At 57.1% G+C, this 19,117-nt stretch overlaps 9 protein-coding genes across 9 annotated transcripts; 3 read left to right on the top strand and 6 right to left on the bottom strand.

Annotated features, from left to right (window-relative positions):
- Positions 1-687: 687 nt before the first annotated feature.
- On the top strand, positions 688-1,206 carry VTJ04DRAFT_9021 (uncharacterized protein; the record flags this gene model as incomplete). The annotated part of the gene is made up of 2 exons (XM_069367523.1): positions 688-826; positions 887-1,206. 2 exons carry the CDS (start codon positions 688-690, stop codon positions 1,204-1,206), a joined length of 459 nt encoding a protein of 152 aa, XP_069215842.1.
- Positions 1,207-5,122: 3,916 nt separating this feature from the next.
- On the top strand, positions 5,123-5,582 carry VTJ04DRAFT_9022 (uncharacterized protein; the record flags this gene model as incomplete). The annotated part of the gene is made up of 2 exons (XM_069367524.1): positions 5,123-5,155; positions 5,322-5,582. 2 exons carry the CDS (start codon positions 5,123-5,125, stop codon positions 5,580-5,582), a joined length of 294 nt encoding a protein of 97 aa, XP_069215843.1.
- A 12-nt stretch (positions 5,583-5,594) lies between these two features.
- VTJ04DRAFT_9023 (uncharacterized protein) lies at positions 5,595-6,795 on the bottom strand (the record flags this gene model as incomplete). Its single annotated transcript, XM_069367525.1, has 2 exons — positions 5,595-6,348; positions 6,419-6,795. 2 exons carry the CDS (start codon positions 6,793-6,795, stop codon positions 5,595-5,597), a joined length of 1,131 nt encoding a protein of 376 aa, XP_069215844.1.
- A 1,800-nt stretch (positions 6,796-8,595) lies between these two features.
- VTJ04DRAFT_9024 (uncharacterized protein) lies at positions 8,596-9,078 on the bottom strand (the record flags this gene model as incomplete). Its single annotated transcript, XM_069367526.1, has 2 exons — positions 8,596-8,755; positions 8,984-9,078. The coding sequence occupies 2 exons, from the start codon at positions 9,076-9,078 to the stop codon at positions 8,596-8,598; spliced, it is 255 nt and encodes an 84-aa protein (XP_069215845.1).
- A 90-nt stretch (positions 9,079-9,168) lies between these two features.
- VTJ04DRAFT_9025 (uncharacterized protein) lies at positions 9,169-11,787 on the top strand (the record flags this gene model as incomplete). The annotated part of the gene is made up of 6 exons (XM_069367527.1): positions 9,169-9,215; positions 9,339-9,355; positions 9,545-9,711; positions 10,000-11,193; positions 11,259-11,690; positions 11,746-11,787. The coding sequence occupies 6 exons, from the start codon at positions 9,169-9,171 to the stop codon at positions 11,785-11,787; spliced, it is 1,899 nt and encodes a 632-aa protein (XP_069215846.1).
- Positions 11,788-11,857: 70 nt separating this feature from the next.
- On the bottom strand, positions 11,858-12,253 carry VTJ04DRAFT_9026 (uncharacterized protein; the record flags this gene model as incomplete). The annotated part of the gene is made up of 2 exons (XM_069367528.1): positions 11,858-12,085; positions 12,182-12,253. The coding sequence occupies 2 exons, from the start codon at positions 12,251-12,253 to the stop codon at positions 11,858-11,860; spliced, it is 300 nt and encodes a 99-aa protein (XP_069215847.1).
- A 24-nt stretch (positions 12,254-12,277) lies between these two features.
- VTJ04DRAFT_9027 (uncharacterized protein) lies at positions 12,278-12,660 on the bottom strand (the record flags this gene model as incomplete). Its single annotated transcript, XM_069367529.1, has 2 exons — positions 12,278-12,391; positions 12,523-12,660. The coding sequence occupies 2 exons, from the start codon at positions 12,658-12,660 to the stop codon at positions 12,278-12,280; spliced, it is 252 nt and encodes an 83-aa protein (XP_069215848.1).
- Positions 12,661-13,262: 602 nt separating this feature from the next.
- Positions 13,263-15,317, bottom strand: VTJ04DRAFT_9028 (uncharacterized protein; the record flags this gene model as incomplete). The annotated part of the gene is made up of 2 exons (XM_069367530.1): positions 13,263-14,790; positions 14,872-15,317. 2 exons carry the CDS (start codon positions 15,315-15,317, stop codon positions 13,263-13,265), a joined length of 1,974 nt encoding a protein of 657 aa, XP_069215849.1.
- Positions 15,318-17,219: 1,902 nt separating this feature from the next.
- VTJ04DRAFT_9029 (uncharacterized protein) lies at positions 17,220-18,932 on the bottom strand (the record flags this gene model as incomplete). The annotated part of the gene is made up of 3 exons (XM_069367531.1): positions 17,220-17,831; positions 17,895-18,670; positions 18,743-18,932. 3 exons carry the CDS (start codon positions 18,930-18,932, stop codon positions 17,220-17,222), a joined length of 1,578 nt encoding a protein of 525 aa, XP_069215850.1.
- Positions 18,933-19,117: the final 185 nt, after the last annotated feature.

Genomic DNA, 19,117 nt, shown 5'->3' on the forward strand with positions numbered 1-19,117 from the left:
AAGTGAGGAGGATGGTGAAGCGCAATGATGGGACAAATCAAAGACGCTCGCGGACGTGCAACACCTCGGCCCCGTCAGAGTCTGGCTGGGCGATTGCCAAGCAGGCCGACGAGGCAGCGAAAAAAAAGGGACAAAGGAGGATTAGAACAGGCGATACAATGTCAGAAACTATCCAGCGGGCGTCTGGGAAAGGAGCCGGCCGGATGGTTCAGCGGGTTGCGACACTCATGGGCTGCGGGAGAGAGCGGTGCAGCTTGAGAGACAGAGAGGATCGGGGAAAATGTCAGAATGGGAGGAGTCGGGCTGGGGAGGAAAGCATTTCGTCCAGCTTGTCTGAGCGGCCTCGTAGAACACCTAACCCACAAGCGACAGGGATCTGGCAATTGTCTTCCCGTTCGTGTCTCGCAGAACAGCCAAGAAATGACACAGGTGTGGGTCGGCAGGGGAGATGGGGGTGGGGATCCACTGAGACCCACCGAGGGCCCACTCTCGTCCGTTGCTTGTTCGTGGCTGGAAATTTGCGATCAATTGACACTGCCCTAACCCGAAAGAGAAGCACTTCTGGTGCCGAAGCCGTGGAATTTTTTGTGTTTTTCTGGCATTTCTTCTCTGCGGCTGATTCTTCCCTTTTCATCTCTCCGGCCTCCACTGGCCGCCCACTTCCCGCCCGTTTCGATCCGGACCCCGATGTCGCCACAGGCACGCAGCAACACAACGCAGGCGATTCCAGAGCAACAGCCACAGACACGTGTGGTCGTCATCCTTCATCCATCCATCCCCGCCCCTCTCGTCTCGTCTCTTGTGGTAGATGCAAATGCAAGCGACGGTACGCATACGCAGTACGCGGTTCTTCAGCATGCACATTCATCCACTAGACTCCGGATAGGTGCCCGACACTGGGCGTCACACGGCCACAGCACCCACCCCATCGCTCCAGTCTGCCGTGCCACCCCACATCACCCAGCCTCTCTCCTCTGGGTCCCCCAGGGGGAGCGTGTTTCCGGAGCGAGCGGCTACGCCATTTCGTTTTTGGTGGCCTGTGGCGACGGGGCCCGGGGCTTGCGGTTCCACTGCCTGGGCCCACGCCCCTCCACCCCCGAGCACTGGACCCCCTTGGCTTTCTTCCCCATCCCGTGCATGGCGCCAAGAAGGCCCAGGATCCACCCGCCCTCCGTCACCAACGCATGCAACCCCGGGTTGTGCTGATGGGGCTGCGGTGTGTGGTGTGTGTGGTGGTGGTGTGTGACTCTCCAAAGGGGAGGGGGTCCGTCCTGTCCCGCTCGTCCCCGGCTGTCGACAACGATGATGAGTCTCTGCCGGGACTGGGTGGACGGGTGGACGAAGCTGTGGCTTGCGTCGGAAAATACCAAAGACTGGACACACACGCCCCTCCGACCGACCACCCGACCGACCGCCCGACCAAGGGGGAAGTTCGCTTCACGGGTTCCAAAGGTTGTGCGTCTCTGTGTCTGCCTTTCTCGAGCGGTTGGACAACGGCAGCCCTCGTCCTCCGGTCCGGCCGCCAGCTCAGGCGCTTGCCCCTTGCTTTCACGCCCAGCCCGCTGCTGCTGCTACTGCTGCTGCTACTGCTGCTGCTGTGGGATCGATTCGACTCGCGCGCATGGCTCTGCACGTGAGGAGATGCTGAAACCCTGATGCCAACAAGATAAAACTACCACCCTCTGGGCAACGCTCATCCCAGATCACGTTACCTAACCTATGCTTCCACAGTTGCTCCAAAAGCTACTATGCGCCGCACCTAGCCCTACAGAAGTATGAAGTATCTCTGGACGCCATCGACGTGCTACATACATCATCTACAAAGTACGTGCCTCATCCCATCTCTCTGTGGCAATGTTTCTCCTCTCCCCTTCGATCATTTTGCGCATACGGTTTCCTCCGCGACCCTTCCACAAATTGACGGGGTGAATGATCTACGTCGCACCGCCACTGGTCATGATTGACCCAAACAAGCTACTGAAGAACACTGGACGGGGGACGAAACATGCATGCTCCGTAACCCTATCGCAGCGTAGTGTTTTTGTGTTTTAACATGCGCATCCCCCCCATCGCCTACGGACCTCGGTCCATCGAATCCTGATCGATGGAAGCGTTTCGTTTCTCTCCACTGATGCGCTGCTCCATCCCGTCGGCTTGGCTCGCCTCGCCTTGCTGATGCTGATCCTGTGTCTCGGTGCCCGATTTCAGGGGCCGAGCCTAGACTCAGGATGGAAGGATAGAAGTTGGGCCAATCTCTCTCTGCGCATACACCGTAGTTAGGTATGATGGGCGAAGCCGGTCTGAAGCTTATCCCGATCGCCGCTTTCTCGCCTCTTTCGATGCTCCAAAAAAGCAACGCGGGAATACACAGCATGTTTGGCCCCGCGCCGCCATGTTGCCGATTGCTGACTCGGGAACTATCTGACAACCAACGGCAACCTGGAACGGCCCCAAAGGGCATCTGTCCGTGGCTTGTGTAACGACCCTTCAAGCCACACGCCAGATCTCGGGGAGGCCCCAAGCCAAGGTGTGGTGAGATCAACCCAGCGCCAAGCGATTTGTGCGTTTCCCGACACCTGATGACACACATACATCCAGACAGACACACACCTGTCAGTCCCCTCGTTGGGTTCTGTGCGGAGGCCCGTTCGGAGTAAATTAGTTTCCATTTGGCTGCGCTGTCCCGCGTCGCTTATTGCTGTCGGTGCAGATGCTACCTGCTCATATATGGATATTGCATGTCACCACTTCGCAGTATATGAGTATATGTCACTGGATTTGGTTCGGCCGGGGGTGAGCGGTATTTAGGTAGGTAGATATTAATCGAGAAACCCACCATTGTCTCTGGATGTACGGAATACTGGATGTGCTCATGCCCGGGCTCGCAACTCTGACTTTGTTTTTCTTGGTAGTATTATGAGGAGAGCGAAACGTCAGGTAGCGCTGAAGATGATGCAACTATCTGGACGCGGGAAGATGGGACGAAAGTCGGGGTTTCGGCGCTAACAAACAAACATGAATCGGCACGACTGATTCTGTGACGTTTGCGCACATGATAAGTTCGGATGAAAAAGGCTCGAATTGATCTGGCCGTGGCATCAAGCTCTACCATACTACTACATCCTGCGATTATCTCTGTAGCCACTTCAGTCAGTCATGGCAACGGCTGATTGTATTCGGCATGTCTGGTGTATCTAGGCATCAACTTTCAGAACAAATGTGGAATCGTAGCCATTGTCAGCCTCAACGTCGGCACCCGAAAGCTGTCGGCTCTATTCTCTCCAACCATTCCATCTTCTATCCGTAACTAATCGTACTCGTAGTTAGGTACCTTATACCGTAGTTATTTATCAAACCATCTCATCCCAACCCGACCTACTTGGTACGTCCCTTACTTCCACTCCTCAATTCCAACTGCCGCTTGAGATGGGAACGTCATCAAAGCAGCGACACACCCCAGATCTATTCGCAGGCATCATAAGTATAGCGATATGTTGATGCAGTCACAGCTAAATCAAGTGTGTTTTTGAAGGCCGGATCGGTTCAGGGCGTATGTATGTATGCATGTAAGTACATACAACAAAAACGGTCGGTCGGCTGCTTTTGGAGTTCGTCGCAGGCCACCACCCTAGGACTTTACCTGGGTCCCTATCGGGAGTGAGTGACCAGCCACCTCGGTGTGTCCCGCTGCTGCCGCCCGCAGCCAAGCGGAAGGGCGTGTGCAGCAGCCCCGGTGCAGGCTCCCGGTTTTTTATGTATGTACTGTACATATGTCTCTACATACACAGTACATAACTCTGCTGCTGCGCCGCCGCCGCCGGTGCCGCTGCGCCAGCGACAACCCGCTACCTAGAGAAGCAGAGCGTGCTCCCGGCGCGCAAGAGCATGCAAGGCGGGTGCTGACATTTCATGTCGGAAGGGACGGTTTCATGGCAAGAACAGCGCAGCGATATTTTTTCGCCGCGCGTTGAAGGTTTTGAAGATGGGATGGCAGGGACGGGGGAGTGGGTCTGTAGGGGGTGGACGATGTCTGTAGGTTAGATAAGTATTGTACCGCCGACTTTGAGGTTGTTATAACAGTCGTCAACTTGTCTGCCGGCAGTTCTACGTATTGTATACCGTGCTCGGTCAGCAGAACCATATCTTGTTGCTTGGACGGATGAGAATTCAGAGTGACTCCAACATCGCATCCAGCGTTGCAGTACCACCTAAGCCCGCCATCGAGGCGGAGGAACAAGACAACAGGCGTTGAGTGCCAAAAACACCCAACCCCTGGCGGGACGACGACAGTATGGGTAGGTCAGTTGTAGCAGCACGGCAGCTCATCAAAACCGTGTCTCTCTGTGTTTGGCTATCACTCAGATATCAGATCTCGAGTCTGCCAGATCACCCATCGCAAGGGGGTCATTATCATCAAGCAACAAGGCACCTCTGGCGCTGACATAGTTACTAATAGTTAGTTATTCCAACCCTCATCAAACCCATACTGTCTTTGACATGAACCACTCCGACCCCCGATGTTGGCAGACGAACTACTCTGTCCACCAACCCCTCAGAACTGGCAGCACGGCATCATAAGGCGTGAGGTGACCGCGGCTTTTAGTTCAGAACTTCACGCCCTGTTTGCCTCGTTTCCGGGCTTGAGTCTCAAGGCAACTAAGCGGCGACGTACAGACATACAAGAGGACGACTCGGTAATTAGGTCGCATCTCCTCCAACGAGTCTCTGTCGCTATGGTAGGGCAGTACCGTGTGGGTTCCCTACCTCAGCCGAGCATCTCCCTCTCCCAAACTTACCTCAGCCTGGACCAAATCCCCCCGTCAACCTACCGCCGCCTGCCCGTCCAGCCCACGAGCTGGCGAACAATATCTGAGACAAACGGGAACTTTTTTTTTGTTTATCTGCAATGCAGGACTCGACTCGACGTCTCCCATCTGCTTTGAGTGAGTCAAAATCTGCCATGGGTGTAACCTCACCATCTAGTTCGTCATACCTGAGATATATGAACCGCATATCTGTTCAGCTCAGCTGGTGCTTCAAGGCTGGATCTCTTTACCTCCCATGCGCCGGTCGGTCCATTCCACAAAAGAAAAAGCAGCCTCAACAACAACAATCCCATCCCATGCAAGCAGAATTAAACACTTCTAGATATTCGGTAGGTACGTGAGTAGCTAAGTTAGGTTAGGTTAGTTTGTTTACAGAAGCCCAAAGCACAATGCCCTTCCCTTCCCCCGAGCCCGTAAGGGCTCCCAAGTATATCTCTACGCCCATCAAATCATTAAAATCAACTTCCCACCCTCCCTCTTTTCCCTTTCCCACAGGCGGATGGGTATCGGTTGGTATCAACTACACCTTCACCTTGCCCTTCCTCCCCTAGTCTTGGAAAACAAGAACTCCGACGACTCCGGACCGCCGCCACCCTTTGCCTGTGTTCCATAACCATGATGATGAAAAAAATGGCAAACCTTCCTCCTCATCTAGGCACTTCCCATGAGCGAATTCAGCGCCACAGGTTAGACGGACGCCGATATACCGCTCATTCCGTAGCAAAAACGAAACAACTTGAACACCTTCCAACATGAAGGCGCCTTCATTTATTTATCGTTGTCCGCATCCGGATTATAGTTCGTCTCCCCCAACACCCCCGCCCCGCTGGCAACCTGCGCAGTCATCGCATTCGGCGGTGTCACCTGAGGTTGGGTCTGCACCGTCGGGCCCGTTGCCGCAGGGACAGGCGCGGTGACAGGAGCAGGGACGGGCGCACTTGCCGCACGGGCGGCGGCGTTTTGGGTCGCGGCGTGCAGGCGCTGGTCGAGCGCGCGGAGGGCCAGCGCTCTCCTCCTCTCGGCCTCAGCGCGGGCGCTCCCCGGAGCGGCGCGCGACGAGAAGCTGTGGTGGTGATGGTCGCCGCGCGCGGCGGAGATGTCGGCCTGCGAGAACGGGGTGCAGATGCGCATGGCGACCAGGGCGTTGAAGATCTGGTCCGAGATGGCGGCGACGAAGGGCCGGACGGGGCCCGGGAAGAACTCGGCGATGGCAAAGGTCTCGCTAGCGTCGCCGCGGAGCGAGGACGGCTGGGAGGTGTCGAGGTCGGGGAAGGCGACCTTGTAGAAGCGCAGGTAGGTCCAGCTCACGAGGAAGCCGTAGACGGCGAGGAAGAAGGAGGCGGCCGAGAGCATGGGCGTGAGGCAAAGTAGGGTGATGAGGCCGATGTAGAGGAGAGGGAAGCGCGGGACACGCAGGGAGAGAAGGCCCCGGAAGAGCGTCACGGTGTGCGCCGGGACGAGCTGGCTAAAGGCGACGAGGAACGAGATCTGGATCGGGATGGTGCCGGCGATGGTCAGGAGGCTGGGAGGAAAGGAGAAGTAAGGTTAGAGTCTCGTGCCATGCATAGTTAACTGGATCAGGGGCTGCGTACGTCCAGTGCTCGTCCCTTGTCAGGGCGAAGAAAAAGATGGAAGTGCAAAAGGTGAGTGTGTTGGGCAGCAGCGAAGTGATGACCAGGAACTTTGCAAACTCGCGCGACGACCAGGCGCGCTCGAGATAACGGCCTCCATTGTAAATGGTTGCAAAAGCGATGGAGAGGGTGAAGACGTTGCTCTCGACAAAGGTTGTTGTCAAGAATGTCCAGGGATAGATCAGCGAGAGTTGGGGGACCAGGTTGAGATAGGGGATGACAATCTCCGAGTTGGCTGTCCACTGGCGGTAGCGGATGGCGGCGCTGAGGACGGACTGGACGCCCAGGACGACGAGCACAACGCGCGTCACGGGCGGAATATTTATTCGGGGAGGCATGGCGGGTTGGGGCGTCCGGAGGTGAGTTCGCGGACTCGGGAACTCGGGGGCCGGTTTCTTTTGGTGGTTCGGGGTGTGAACGTGAAAGTGCCGTTGTTGGCGTTGGGACCTGACCAACCGAAACCCACACCCGGACTTTTGAGATGATCGGGATGCAGGACCCACTTTCGTCAGCAGCCGTCAGCCGTCAACCGAAAATCTGTCGTCTGAATGCGCCACCCGTGGACGGACGGGAGTTGACGCCTGACTTTTGAGGCAGAAATGACAGAATGCCAAGACCGGACACTTTACAGCCAACCCTGGAACCCTGGAAGAAACCCAACACTCCACCATCTAAGCCTACTTAGTAGTTGGATATTGTTGCGATGCATGACCGCACAATAGTTCACGTCACATGAGGAGCTTCAGAAGAGTGCCTACCTTACTCATACTGATTTTCCGACATCAATAACAGCTCTGATCTGGCCCAGCTTTGGGTCATCAAGCTCGCAGGGCAGTCGTGGAGGATGAATGCACAGCCGCTTGAGGTCGCCCCTGAAACGTGCGGTTGGGCCGAGTGATTGGACATTGTTCTGCAGCCCCATTTGATCTGACAGATTGCCCCCGTTTCCTTTGTTTCCCGTCTTCCCACCCCTGCTTTCTGTCTGTCACACGAACTCGGGGAGCAGTGGAAGAACAAAGCGACGGCCAACGGTTCCCTACGTACCTTACCTAGAGTAGTCTATGATCCAGGGATACTGAGTGGTTGATGAAGGAGGCGACTATCCAAGGCTGTTTCTCAGTGAGTTTGTACACATCGATGCCTAGAGTTGCACAATGCTGTCGAGTTCATTTTTGATGCGACATCTGCAGCCACCGCGTCTGCAGAAACCCTGGCAGAGATCCCGCAACAGTGGGTGCGGGTCCGGGAAGTGTGGAGGAGCTGGAGAATTATCCGCTTTTCCGGAAACCGTAATGTTACGGTATGGGCTGTAAGTTACAGCCTCAAGGTGGATGAAAACAATCACCTCAGAAGAGGCAACGCGAGCATTGCCTAGCAACAACAAAGTAAAATGTCATGGAGTGTTATTTTGAGAAAGTAGTGTAAATGGGATTGCGATCACGCAGTTGGCAATCTATTGACCGTTGCGTTGGGAAACGGGAGCGGAGGTCACCGGCTGAAACAAAATGAAAGATGAAGCTCAGGGTGACATGGGCGGCACTGGGCGCCATCTCGAGGCGGGAAAGCCTGGAACACCAACCAGCCTGCCCGATCCACGAGATCCGGCCGAAACGCCGAACCAGACGAAGGCTTCGGGGCGGTGACAATATACACTGTGGACAGTGTCCTCGTTGTCTTCTCGCGCATGGCTCATCCACCAGAGAACATGGAGGCATTGGAAATGTTATGACACAGGTCGAGAGTTGGAGCAGGGAGGGACCAGGCTGTCGTGGATTCCAGTGATGCCGATCTTGACGGCCCGTGGACGGTAGGAGCTGAGCTGGGCAGCGGCCGCATCTCGTGGCGGAGGGCCAGTCTTTGGTCTTTGGATGCATGACGGGAGCAAAGTCGGACGAAGGGACAACAATCGGATTATTCCAGGTCAGTCCATATCAAGACCAGGGAATTCTCCGACGCCAACGAGGTCTCAATGTCATTCATTGTCTTCATGGATTCGTTTCTCCATCTCAAGCTGGTTACTGTTCTCATCCCATGGTCCCCAGTTCGAGATGGTTGCCACGCATCTTGTCCGACCCTGTCCAACCAGTTGCGGGAGTTGCGGGGCCAGGCCGTTTGAGCTCTGCCATCCGACAAGAGCATCAGAGCATCAGGTGCTTCTCGAAAAGGCTTAGCGTGCCCTCCCGGGATTCTTGTTGCTCGCCTAAAACAGTGGCAGGTTCCTGTGGCCCTTGGCCAGGTGTGGCCTTGATGGCCCTGTGGGGCTCATCCCATGCCGCCTTCCCAGTCACAGACCTGCACCTGCACACCCAAACTTTCTGGGCCGAGCCAGCCAAAGCCAAGCCCACGGGTTCAGTGCAGTGCCTGCTCCGGAGTGGGTGCTTCTCTGTCGCCGGGTGCTGTGGGTGCTGTGGCCCCAGACTTTTGGTGCCAATCTCAAATCTCGGTTTCGAAGTGAAGCTTCACGTTTCCCTTTTCACCTCCATCCTGCCTGTCCTCAACGTCAACACAAATCCCGAGACATCTTACCGCGCCCCCGATTTCGATCTTCCTTGGACCTGGAACGCCATCTCTCGCCGCTCATCTCGTGAATCGTCATCTCCAGCACCCCCGACACCGCTCATTGTTGCTTTCACAAGATTGTGATTCTGCACCACCTTTTCATCGCCACGCCTTGTCCGCCCGCTTGACGGGCACTCACCTCGCCGCCCAAAATGAAGGAGCTCCTGGACACAGACCGAGTCAACTTTCTGATCTGGAGGTTCGTGGTCTCATCTTATGTCCTCCCTTGGCTCATCCAAACACGCAATGCCGAGAGATGTGTCTCCGGCCGCCTCCTCGTGTCTCGCTAACCCTGCCGGCTCTTTGTTGTCCGGAAATCTAGATACCTCCTCGAATGCAGTATGTGTTTGGTGTTTTGCATGCAATGACCGCGCCGGCCCGGGCACGCATCGAGGCAGCCTGGTCTCTCCCCGATGCCCGGCCGGTTGTTTACCCCGGATTCGCACCTTCGGAGCGCACGCGCGACCCCCCGAGGGAGAGGGAAGTGTGTCTGGGAGGTGAGGCGAAAAGACTAACCCCAGCGCGCAGATTATCGAGAGACGGCCGCCAAGTTCCAAAAGGAGTGGAGGGTCCCGCAACCGCATCGGCATTTTGACTTCGCTGCTCATGTCAACACGTATGCGCTCGTGTCACTGCTGAACAAAGGCCTCATCTACGAAGACTTTCAGCGCAGGTTCGCCGAGTCGCAACAAAAGGTAAATCATATTTTGTCTTGCTCCTTTCATTTTTGTTTGTTTTCCTGTCCCGGTCTCCGTCGCTTGCCCAGATCTCGCTGCCAGATCTTTTGTTGGGGTTGCAGCCCGGCGCGGAATTGGCTGGCGTGGTGTGCTGGCTGATGGGCTGGCTGAGCCCTTTTGTTGCCCGCGCATGGCTGGCAAGATGGCCTTGGTGGCTCGCAGCGAAACCCAGGGGAGCGAGTGGGGTGGTGGGTGCGCGCGCGCGCGCTTGCCGGGGTCCAGTCCGCTGACAATTTTGCCTTGCAGACTCTCCAACAAGATGCGGCTGCGGGGACAGCCGAAGCGCCCGCCCCGCGAGGGGTGTTTGGGCCGCTGAAGTTCGAGCCCGAGGATAGGGTGGACGGCGTGGAGGAGGACGAGGAGGATTCCGAGATGGAAGTTGAGGTCGACGACATTGAAAGCAACCCGAGGAAGCGTCTGGCCGAGCGGCAGCACCATCATGACGAGTTGGTGTCGCATGGGTCCCCCGCAAAGCGACAGCGGCTCAGCAACGGCTACGAGAATGGGGCCGATTCAGGCGCCGCGCCAATGGAGATCGACCAGCGCCCAGACACCACCAACCACCATGCATACCCATCACCGCTCGAGGGAGAACAGGCCGAATCGCCCCTGCTGCGTACCGAGGGCCCGTCGAGGGGAACCCAGGTGGAAAAGGCCCACGACCTGACCCAAAACACCGTCTTTCTTCAGCTGGGCCCCGCGGACGGAGCCGCAGACCACGAGGCCGCCGCAGAGAGTCCTCTTGTGCTCCTGTGCGAGTGGAACCCGCGGGATCCATTGGTCTTGGCGACCGCTGGCACCGATGCGCTAGCCCGCATTTGGACTCTGCCCTATCGAGAGGCGTCCCCGTCCGATGCACAGTCCAACAGCGCCGATCCCAGTCACGTGGATGGTATCACCAATCGACCCGCCATCAGCATCGTCGACGATGACCTCCCCAAGAATGCTACCATTTCGGCGATGGCCTGGAGCTCCAATGGTGAGCTGATTGCCGTTGCTGCCGACCTCGGGCTCAAGTCGCGCGTGAGCATCTATTCCGTCGAAGGCACGAGCCTGCATCGCGTCGACGGACTCGACTCGCCCGTCACCAACCTTTGCTGGAGTCCCAATGGTTCTCTTCTCCTCTCCATCTGCCCTGATGTGAGCAAGGGCCTGGCCAGTCCGGGAACTTTGATTCACATCTCGTCGCCATCCTTGGCGAACTCCATGTCGCACCATCTTGCCCACGACCTCCGCACCGATACCCTCGATACGACATGGATCAGTGAGACTGAGTTTATCCTGTGCGGCGGCGACTTGCTCGTCTCCTTCCGATGCACCGAGAACGGCATCGTCCAGGGGCGCGAGTTCAAGACCGGCAAGGATGAACGGTTCACACTGGTCGAGTTCGATTGGCGCTCAAAGCTGGTTGCGACAGCCAGCGAGAAGGGATTTATTGATGTGAGTATCTTCGCGGCTCTGGCGGTTTTATTTTGCTTGCTTGCTGACATATTTGCGTTCATCAGATCTGGGACGAAGCAGGGAATCGCCGCACGATTCCCGCCCATGACGGTGCCGTCGCCAGTCTCAAGTGGCAACCGCTGCTGGGAGATGCCGATTGCCACCAGGAGCGGCTGTTGGTCTCGGGCGGCGAGGACGGCAACATCCGGATCTGGAACGTTTTGAACGCCGACAACACGGCCAAGGCCACCATCACCATGCCGCCCCGGTTGGCTGTCAACAGCCTCTCCCTGAGCCCGGACGGATCGTTCATCGCTGTTGCCACTCACGACAGAGTGCTCGTCTGGAGGATGGGCGAGCACGCGATACCCAAGGCTAGCTGGGTACCGCAACCAGGCTGGCAGAGTCCGAGTTCCACCTCGGATTCTGAGGATGTGGTGCCGTGTCTTGGCTGGGATGCTGAGGGCAGGCGGCTTGTTTTCGGGATGGAAAATAAGGTATGTCGTTTCCAAGCTTTGCTTTGTTCAGCCTTGTGTCTAACGAGATTGTCAGCTTGCTGTTGTCGATCTTCGCGAAGTGGAGCATGACGGGTGAGCGCTCGTTGTGGCAGGTCGCGAAAGAGTCCATCATTTCCCTTGCGGACCGATTACCATGATCGTGCCGTTTAGGATCTTAGAGATCTGGATTCCTTGCTGTCTGTCGGGAGGGCCCAGTCAAAGCCGTGCCGAGGATCGTGGTCGGTGCTTGTTTCGAAGCTTTTAGTCGGCACGAGCGGATGTTCTAAGTTCCGATTGGCGACCCCTCGACGTCCTGCGACAAAACTCGGTACAAGCACGCCGTTTGAAGGAAGTTGAGCCATGCTGCAGAAGCTTAGCCAGCCGTACCGTCCAATCTGGTAGAACTTGGCAGCAGCAAGCAGCTCACACGAAACCCTCGGAAACCCAACTCAACAACTGAATCGGGATCCGGGCTACGGTCGATGAGCTACGGAATTGCCAGGTGTTTCAGCGTCGCAGAGAATTCTCTCTGTTGATATGACCCGCTTCTTCTGGTCATTCATCTTGCTTTTTCTTTGCTAAGTTGCTCATGCGGATGCAATCACATCACCCGATTTCAAATCTTCAGTTTCAAGCAATCCTGGACTCCAAGCGACCTTGTTCGGCCTGAGACTCAACATCATTGCTTCTCGGGGTGCTGACTGGAGAGGCCCCGTCAGCTGCTACTATGATCGACCACTTGCCATTTATCGAGTTCCACAATCGCCTTGTACTTTTTGTTCGTTTTATGTTTTTTTGATCTTCCAACGTGTTTTGTTTACGGCCGGCGTACCGTGCGGGAGGTGGCAACCAAAAAGGTCTCGTTTGGCTGATGACTGGCGTTCTGAGGGGAATCCTCATTTATAGCCATACAGGAATTGGTGGCCAAACACATTTCTAGGGGGAGGAATGGGAGGTCTATGGATGGCATGGCTGTATAGGGTTACCTGAGTGAGTATTGTTCGGGTTTTTGGCTGTGGTGCGTGGGATGGCTTCGTGGGATAATAACTCGTGAGTGTTAGTTGGGTCGGGTTGGTTCGTTTGGGATCTGTACCGTTTTTAAGGGCGATGGGTCTTTTTTTTAGTCGTGTCTTTAAACAGAGCAACCCGAGAGGTGACGCAGCCAGATATTTGATGGAAACTGGGCTAGGTCCTTGCCGTTTCTTGTTGTATCGTGGACACGTTGTGCTATCTATCTGGTGAGATGGAAGGCGATGTCAACAATGCTTTGTGTGAGCGCCCTTGAACAAAGGATATTGTAATCATTTAAACCCCATTGATTGAAACATGGGATGAACAAACATTACATGATCAACATTTGGGTCTATCTGAGTGTTGGGTATTCATCATGATCCTTGCAATTCGGACATCTCGCTGCTTTTTTGTTCCCATCCGAAGCAAACCTCAACGCCGCCCAATGCTTGAACACGAGAACTCCAACTCCGGGACCAACATAGCTGAAAACGAAAACCCCTTCGTCTTTCTAACAACTGGTATATCCTCCACTTTTGACCCTAAAATCTCCTCCTCCCTTTAAACTGCACTCCTTGCATCCCTATCCAACCTCGCCACACTCCCATTCTCCGCGGCATGCAACACAGCCTTCTCATGATGATGATGGTGGTGGTGGTGGTGCTCATCGCCCAGGTGACTCCCCGCCTCCGTCCCATCCTCCGTCCCGTCCTCCGTATCCTCAGGCACCGGCGCCGCCGCCCGACTCGCGTCGGGGTAATCCGGCGCGTACGCGCTCTTTGCGCGGATCTTGTGGCCGTAGAGATAAAAGACAACGGGGATGGGCACCAGCGCGGCCGCCACGCAGCCCAGCAGGGTCGACGCCCACTGGATGCCCATGCCGTCAAACATGGACTTGGCGAACAGCGGGAACCCTGCGCCCGCGAGCGAGCGGAGGAAGGTGTTTGCGGCGATGGCGGACGCAGCGAACATGAGGTAGGCGTCGACGAGGTAGTTGAGGGATTGCAGGAAGATGGAGGCGAGCCCGAAGCCGGTGAGGATGCCGCTGAGGGTCGGGACGATCCAGTGGATGTCGGCGCGGTAGCCGGACCAGCCGAACCAGAAGAGCCCGGCGGCGAAGGCCGCGCCGCCGGCGATGACGGGCGGTAAGCGCCACTCGGGCACGGGGATCCCGCCGTTGGCGGCCAGCTTGCGCATGTACCAGGGTTGTTGGAGGAGGATGAAGAAGCCGGCCAGCAGCTGGCCGGCGATCATGCCGAAGAAGGTCAGCCCGCCGATGCCGGGGGACATGCGGTGCACGCCCTGGAAGACGATGGGGTAGGCGGTCAGGAAGAGGTAGAGCAGGCCGTAGATGAAGGCCATGTAGATGGAGAGCAGGGTGACGATGGGCTCGGTGAAGAGCAGGCGCATGGGCCGCGAGAAGTTCTTGCTGATGAGCTCGCGCCAGTCGAGTTCGATTTCCTCCTGCTTGGCGTGGATGCCCCAGTTGAGCGTGCGGCGGCGCAGCTCGGCGGCTTTGGCCACCAGGATGGCCGGCGGGTAGGTTTCGCGGAGGAAGAGGAGGTTGAGCCCAAAGGAGAGGAAGCCCATGAAGGAGACGATGTACGAGGTCCACCGCCAGCCGAGGCTCTGGTTCTCGACGATGAAGCCGCCGATGAAGGGCGCCAGCAGCGGGCCGGTGAAGACGGTCATGGAAAATACTGTAACGGCAATCCCGCGCGTGCGGTTGTCGAACATGTCGCTGAACACGGCAGCCACGACGGCGAGCGGGCAGGCGCCGCAGAAGCCGGAGAAGAAGCGCGTGATGAGGATGGTCTGCAGGTCCTTGGCCGTGGCATTGGCGATGCTGAAGATGCCGAAGCCGAACATGGAGAGGACGAGGGGCAGGCGACGACCTTTGAGCTCGGACAGCGGCGCCCAAAAGGTCGGGCCGGTCGCGAAGCCCAGGACGTACAGCGACATGCCCAACAGGGCGACGGTCGACGAGACATGGTACTCGCGCGCCACGGCGACGGTGGCTGAGGAAAAGATGCTGGAGCCGAAGGCGGCCGTCATGGTGGTGAAGCCGAGGATGGAAGCCGTGAGCATCCTGGAGGAAAGGGAGGGTTAGTCAGCATTTGTTGTGATTTCAGGGGGTCATAACATAAACACAAGGTAAGTAAAGACTCACTTCTTTTTCAACGGCCAATTCATGGCATGAATCGGGTCATCGGGCCCGTCAAACTCCACCACATAAGCATCCCAATTCTCCAACAACGGCGGGTACGGCTTCCCCGCCCCGAACGCCGGCAGGGGCTTCTGCGACTTGGTGCTCCGGATGCTCTTCGCGTCGCGGCCGACGGTGGCGCTGTGCTGGCTGCGCGCCGTGTGGATACGGCTCAGTTCCGTCTGGTGCCGCTCCAGGTCTCGCTGGGTCGGGACCCGGCTGAGGGTGCTGCCGATCGGGGCGGCACTGGCATTGCCTTGGTGGAGTGGGTGGTGGCCATGCTCAGAGGAGGAGGTAGATGCGGATGCGGTGCTGGATTCGGTAGGGACGCGCTCGATCTCGTCGCTCCGACGCGGCATGGCGTCTAGCTCGGCCCCCTCGACGGCACGGTCGACGTCGGTTGGTGGCATGGAAGGTGGTGGTTGGTTTCTGCTGTGAGCTGCGAGGTGGTGGTGATGTCACAGGTAGAGGTAGTGAGTTGTAGCTCAGGGGTGTGTATCAGATACAACACACAGGTAGGCAGGTGATGAGAGGAGCAGGTGATGGCCAAGTCTAATATCCAGATTCTATAGATCCCCAGATCTATAAATGTAGGTTATCGAGGTTTGTGAACTCCAGTTGTGGTCCGCATGAGTAAGTGGAGATGCAATGACAGTATAAGTCCGGTTACCCCAACCCGGATCAATCAAGTCAGTATCGATGATGATATAAAAGATCGCCTCCCAAACTCAAGCCGAGGGACAGGACCGCCATACTAATAGGTAAAAAACAAAAAGGAGGAGACGATGCGGAGTCGGCCGACTGGTCTGATTTGAAATCTCCGATCTCATATCTCATCCACCACCTGGCAGGGCCTCGAGAAGCTCCAAGAACCCACCACGAACCGTTGCCAATGCTTTTCGCACTCGCAAAGAAGAGGACTCCATTTTTCTTCTCGCATCGGGGATACGGCCAAGGTCCGGTGCAGCCCTACTCAGGAGGAAGGGATGTTCGCTCTGGAGATACGGGGCCTCGGCTTTCGCGCTTTCACGCCACCCGGCGGGTCTCACATCTCTACACCGTACCTAAGCCCCCGGCGGCGATTACCAATCTGGCGTGCCGCGGGCCGCAGGCCGGCTCCCTGTTCATCTGGACCCGTCTCCATCGACCTGGTCCATACTGTCAAGGAGTCATGTTAGTCAGGTAAACAGGTGTTTTGGCTGTCCCGATCGGGGACGCAGATGTGCCTTGTTTTGGCGGTGATGTAGGTCCAAGGTTACATTTATGGTCCTGAACTCAGGCCATCGGCAGTCCTTCGATGCAGTTTGTAGGACTGACAAAGCCCTGGATTGCCGCCATTTCCACAGGGCGACGTATCAAACAGCCGCCGTTGCCACCACACCCTGTCCCTTTCTCGTCCCGCACCGACCAGCGGCAGCTCCGTGCCGAGGCTCCATCCAAAAGAAAAAAAAAAAAAAAAAAAAAAAAAAAAAACTAAGCCGACAGGAACTGAAGTGGCGATGGTGCTTTGGTGCGAGGCCAGTTTTTTGACTACTGTTCTTACCCCAACTCTCTGTCTGCTGACTTTCTCCGCACTGACTAGTATAGAGTAGAATCAAGTGCTAAGCTTTTGATGAGTCGTAACGGATTACCTGATCTCCTAGCTTTGATGTCCATGATGACTTGCAGGTGTTCGTCTGAGGTGGCGCACCGAAGGCAAACTTGGATCCAGCGGAAAGCATGACAAAAATCGATCTTTCATGCGCCACCTCGTGGCCCTGACGTAATTGCGCAGCCGATGTCACCGGATGATGAACCCGGCATTGGCCAATGTGAGTGAGTTCGACACGGCAATGCCATGCGATTCCCTTTCCGCTGCAAAAACCAGGAACCAGGATGTCGGTGTCGGGATCCAGCGCCAGGGACCTGACAAGAGATAAGAATGGAGCAGATAAATTTTTTTCCTTTCTATTTTGCTTGAGAGCTTCTCGAAAAAAGGGGCAGTTGAAACCCCATGGACTTGATGAACTGGACAGCATTCCCGCGGATTGCCGACGCTGCCCGACGATAACCACGTCGGAAAGCTCTCCGTCCTCCAGCGGCATTGGCATGCTTCGGCCCGTGGGACCCAGCGGACGGGAACGGGAAGGGAGAAAAAAGCTTGACTTGCGGATTTGATTACGGGATGACGGCGGCTTCCGGGGTCCACCGGTTCGTCTGTGTATCTTGTTTTGTTGAGACTAGTAGTAATACCTACATAATTCTAGAACCGTCAGTGGTATTAACAAATGTATTGTAAACTGGTAGTATTAAAGACGGATCCAGCGCCAAGATCACCTCACCCCCCAGCGCTCATCTTCCAGGAGGCTCGCCGCCTCTTCCAAGCTCAGGCCGGCCGTCTCCGGGTAGAAGCGCCAGATCAGAGCGTATCCGGCGGCGCAGATGCCCGCGTAGAGGACAAACGTCCACGACGGCGTGAGCGCCTCCATCAGTAGCAGGAACGTCAGCCCAATGACAAAGTTGGCGCCCCAGTTGGTCGCCGTGGCGATGCCGCTGCCCAGCGACCGCACGTTGAGCGCAAACAACTCGCTCTGCATCCACGGCACGTTGCCCAGCCCGAGGGCATAGCCGGCCACGTACACCATGATGCTGAGCAGCACGAGGCTTGCCGCGCCCTTCTCGGGGACCACCACGGCCGCCGCCTCGCCCGAGTCGGGTGGTGGCGGGAGGCTGATGACGGAGAAGCCGTAGGCTGCGAGGAGGAGACCGGCGACCATGGCTGGGATGGACCAGAGGAGGATGCGCCGGCGGCCGATGCGGTCGATTAGGAACAGAGCGGCCACGGTCATGGCGAAGTTAGTCACGGCCACGACTAAGGAGGTGAGCGTCGGGATGGGGAAGCCGAGCATCTCGAATATCGTAGCCGAGAAGTACATAAGCGAGTTCTGTCGGTTGAATGTCAGCATCAAAGTGACCAAGTCCAAGCAAGCAAAGGAAAACAAACTCACAAATCCACACAACTGCTGCAATCCCTGCAGCAAACACGCAATCGCCAACGCCCTCCTATTCCTCTTCACACCCACCAACTCCCCGACCGCATCCATCCACCCCTGCCTCCCACCTCTTAGCCTCCTCTGCTCCATCTCCTCCCTCACCTCCATCTCGATTCCCTTCACCGTCATCTCCGCCTCCCTTCCGGCCCCATCACCCAGCACCTTTCCCACCACCCTCCTCGCTTCCCCGACCCGTCCCACCATGACCAACCACCTCGGCGTCTCGGGCATCAAAACCATCACCGCGCCCTGCACCACCGCCGGCGCCGCGCCCAACCCCACCATCCACCTCCACGCGGTCGCCGGGTCTCCGTACTCCCCCAGCCCCCACCCCGTGATATACGCCACGACCTGCCCGAGCGTGACGAAAATGACGTTCATGGTGACCAACCTGCCCCTGACCCAACTGGGCGCCAGCTCGGCCAGGTACAGCGGGACAACGAAGCTTGCGGCGCCGACCGCCGCGCCGACGACCGCGCGGCCCAGCACCATGAACCAGACCTCTGTTGCGGCGGCCTGCATCCCGGCTCCGATAGCGAAGAGGGCGTCTGCGACGAGTATGACGCGCCGTCTGCCCAGCCGGTCGGCGAGGACGGATGCGAAGGGGGAGATGAACAGCGCCAGCAGGGAGGTGCTGCTGGTGATGATGGATTTGTCGAGAGGGGTTAGCGGGCGGGAGGAGAGCGAGGTGCCGATGGAGATGAGGGTGGCGGAGATTACGCCCGTGTCGTCTGGAGGGGGGAGAATGTTAGTTTGGGAATCCGGTATAATAAGGGGAGGGTGGTAGATGGGGAGAGACGTACAGCCGAAGAGCAGGCCGGAGATGCCGGCGCTGAGGGTCAGGAGGTAGAGGAAGAGGGTTGGCGAGGAGGGGGGTTGGGTTTCCCCGGGAGATGGGGAGCGGATGGAGACATGTTCGTCGTCGTTGTCCTCGATGTCGGGGTTGGGAGTGGACGGGTTGTGGGAGATGAGGGGTTCTTCGGCGCCAGTCATGGTGGTGGCATGTCGTTGTTTACTTGGAGTCGGTGGTGTAGGGTTCCGTTTGGTTTGTTGACTTTCGGTGTACTTCTAGCTTCGAGTCCGCTGTTGATGACGTCCACTGGCACACCCCTGACGCTGCCAAGATCTAGATAAGGCTTATCGATATGCTTATCCAACGGCCGCCCCACGGCGAAACG

The sequence above is a fragment of the Mycothermus thermophilus genome (assembly GCF_041956435.1).
Source record: "Mycothermus thermophilus strain CBS 625.91 unplaced genomic scaffold VTJ04scaffold_6, whole genome shotgun sequence".
Taxonomy (NCBI): Eukaryota; Fungi; Ascomycota; class Sordariomycetes; order Sordariales; family Chaetomiaceae; genus Mycothermus; species Mycothermus thermophilus.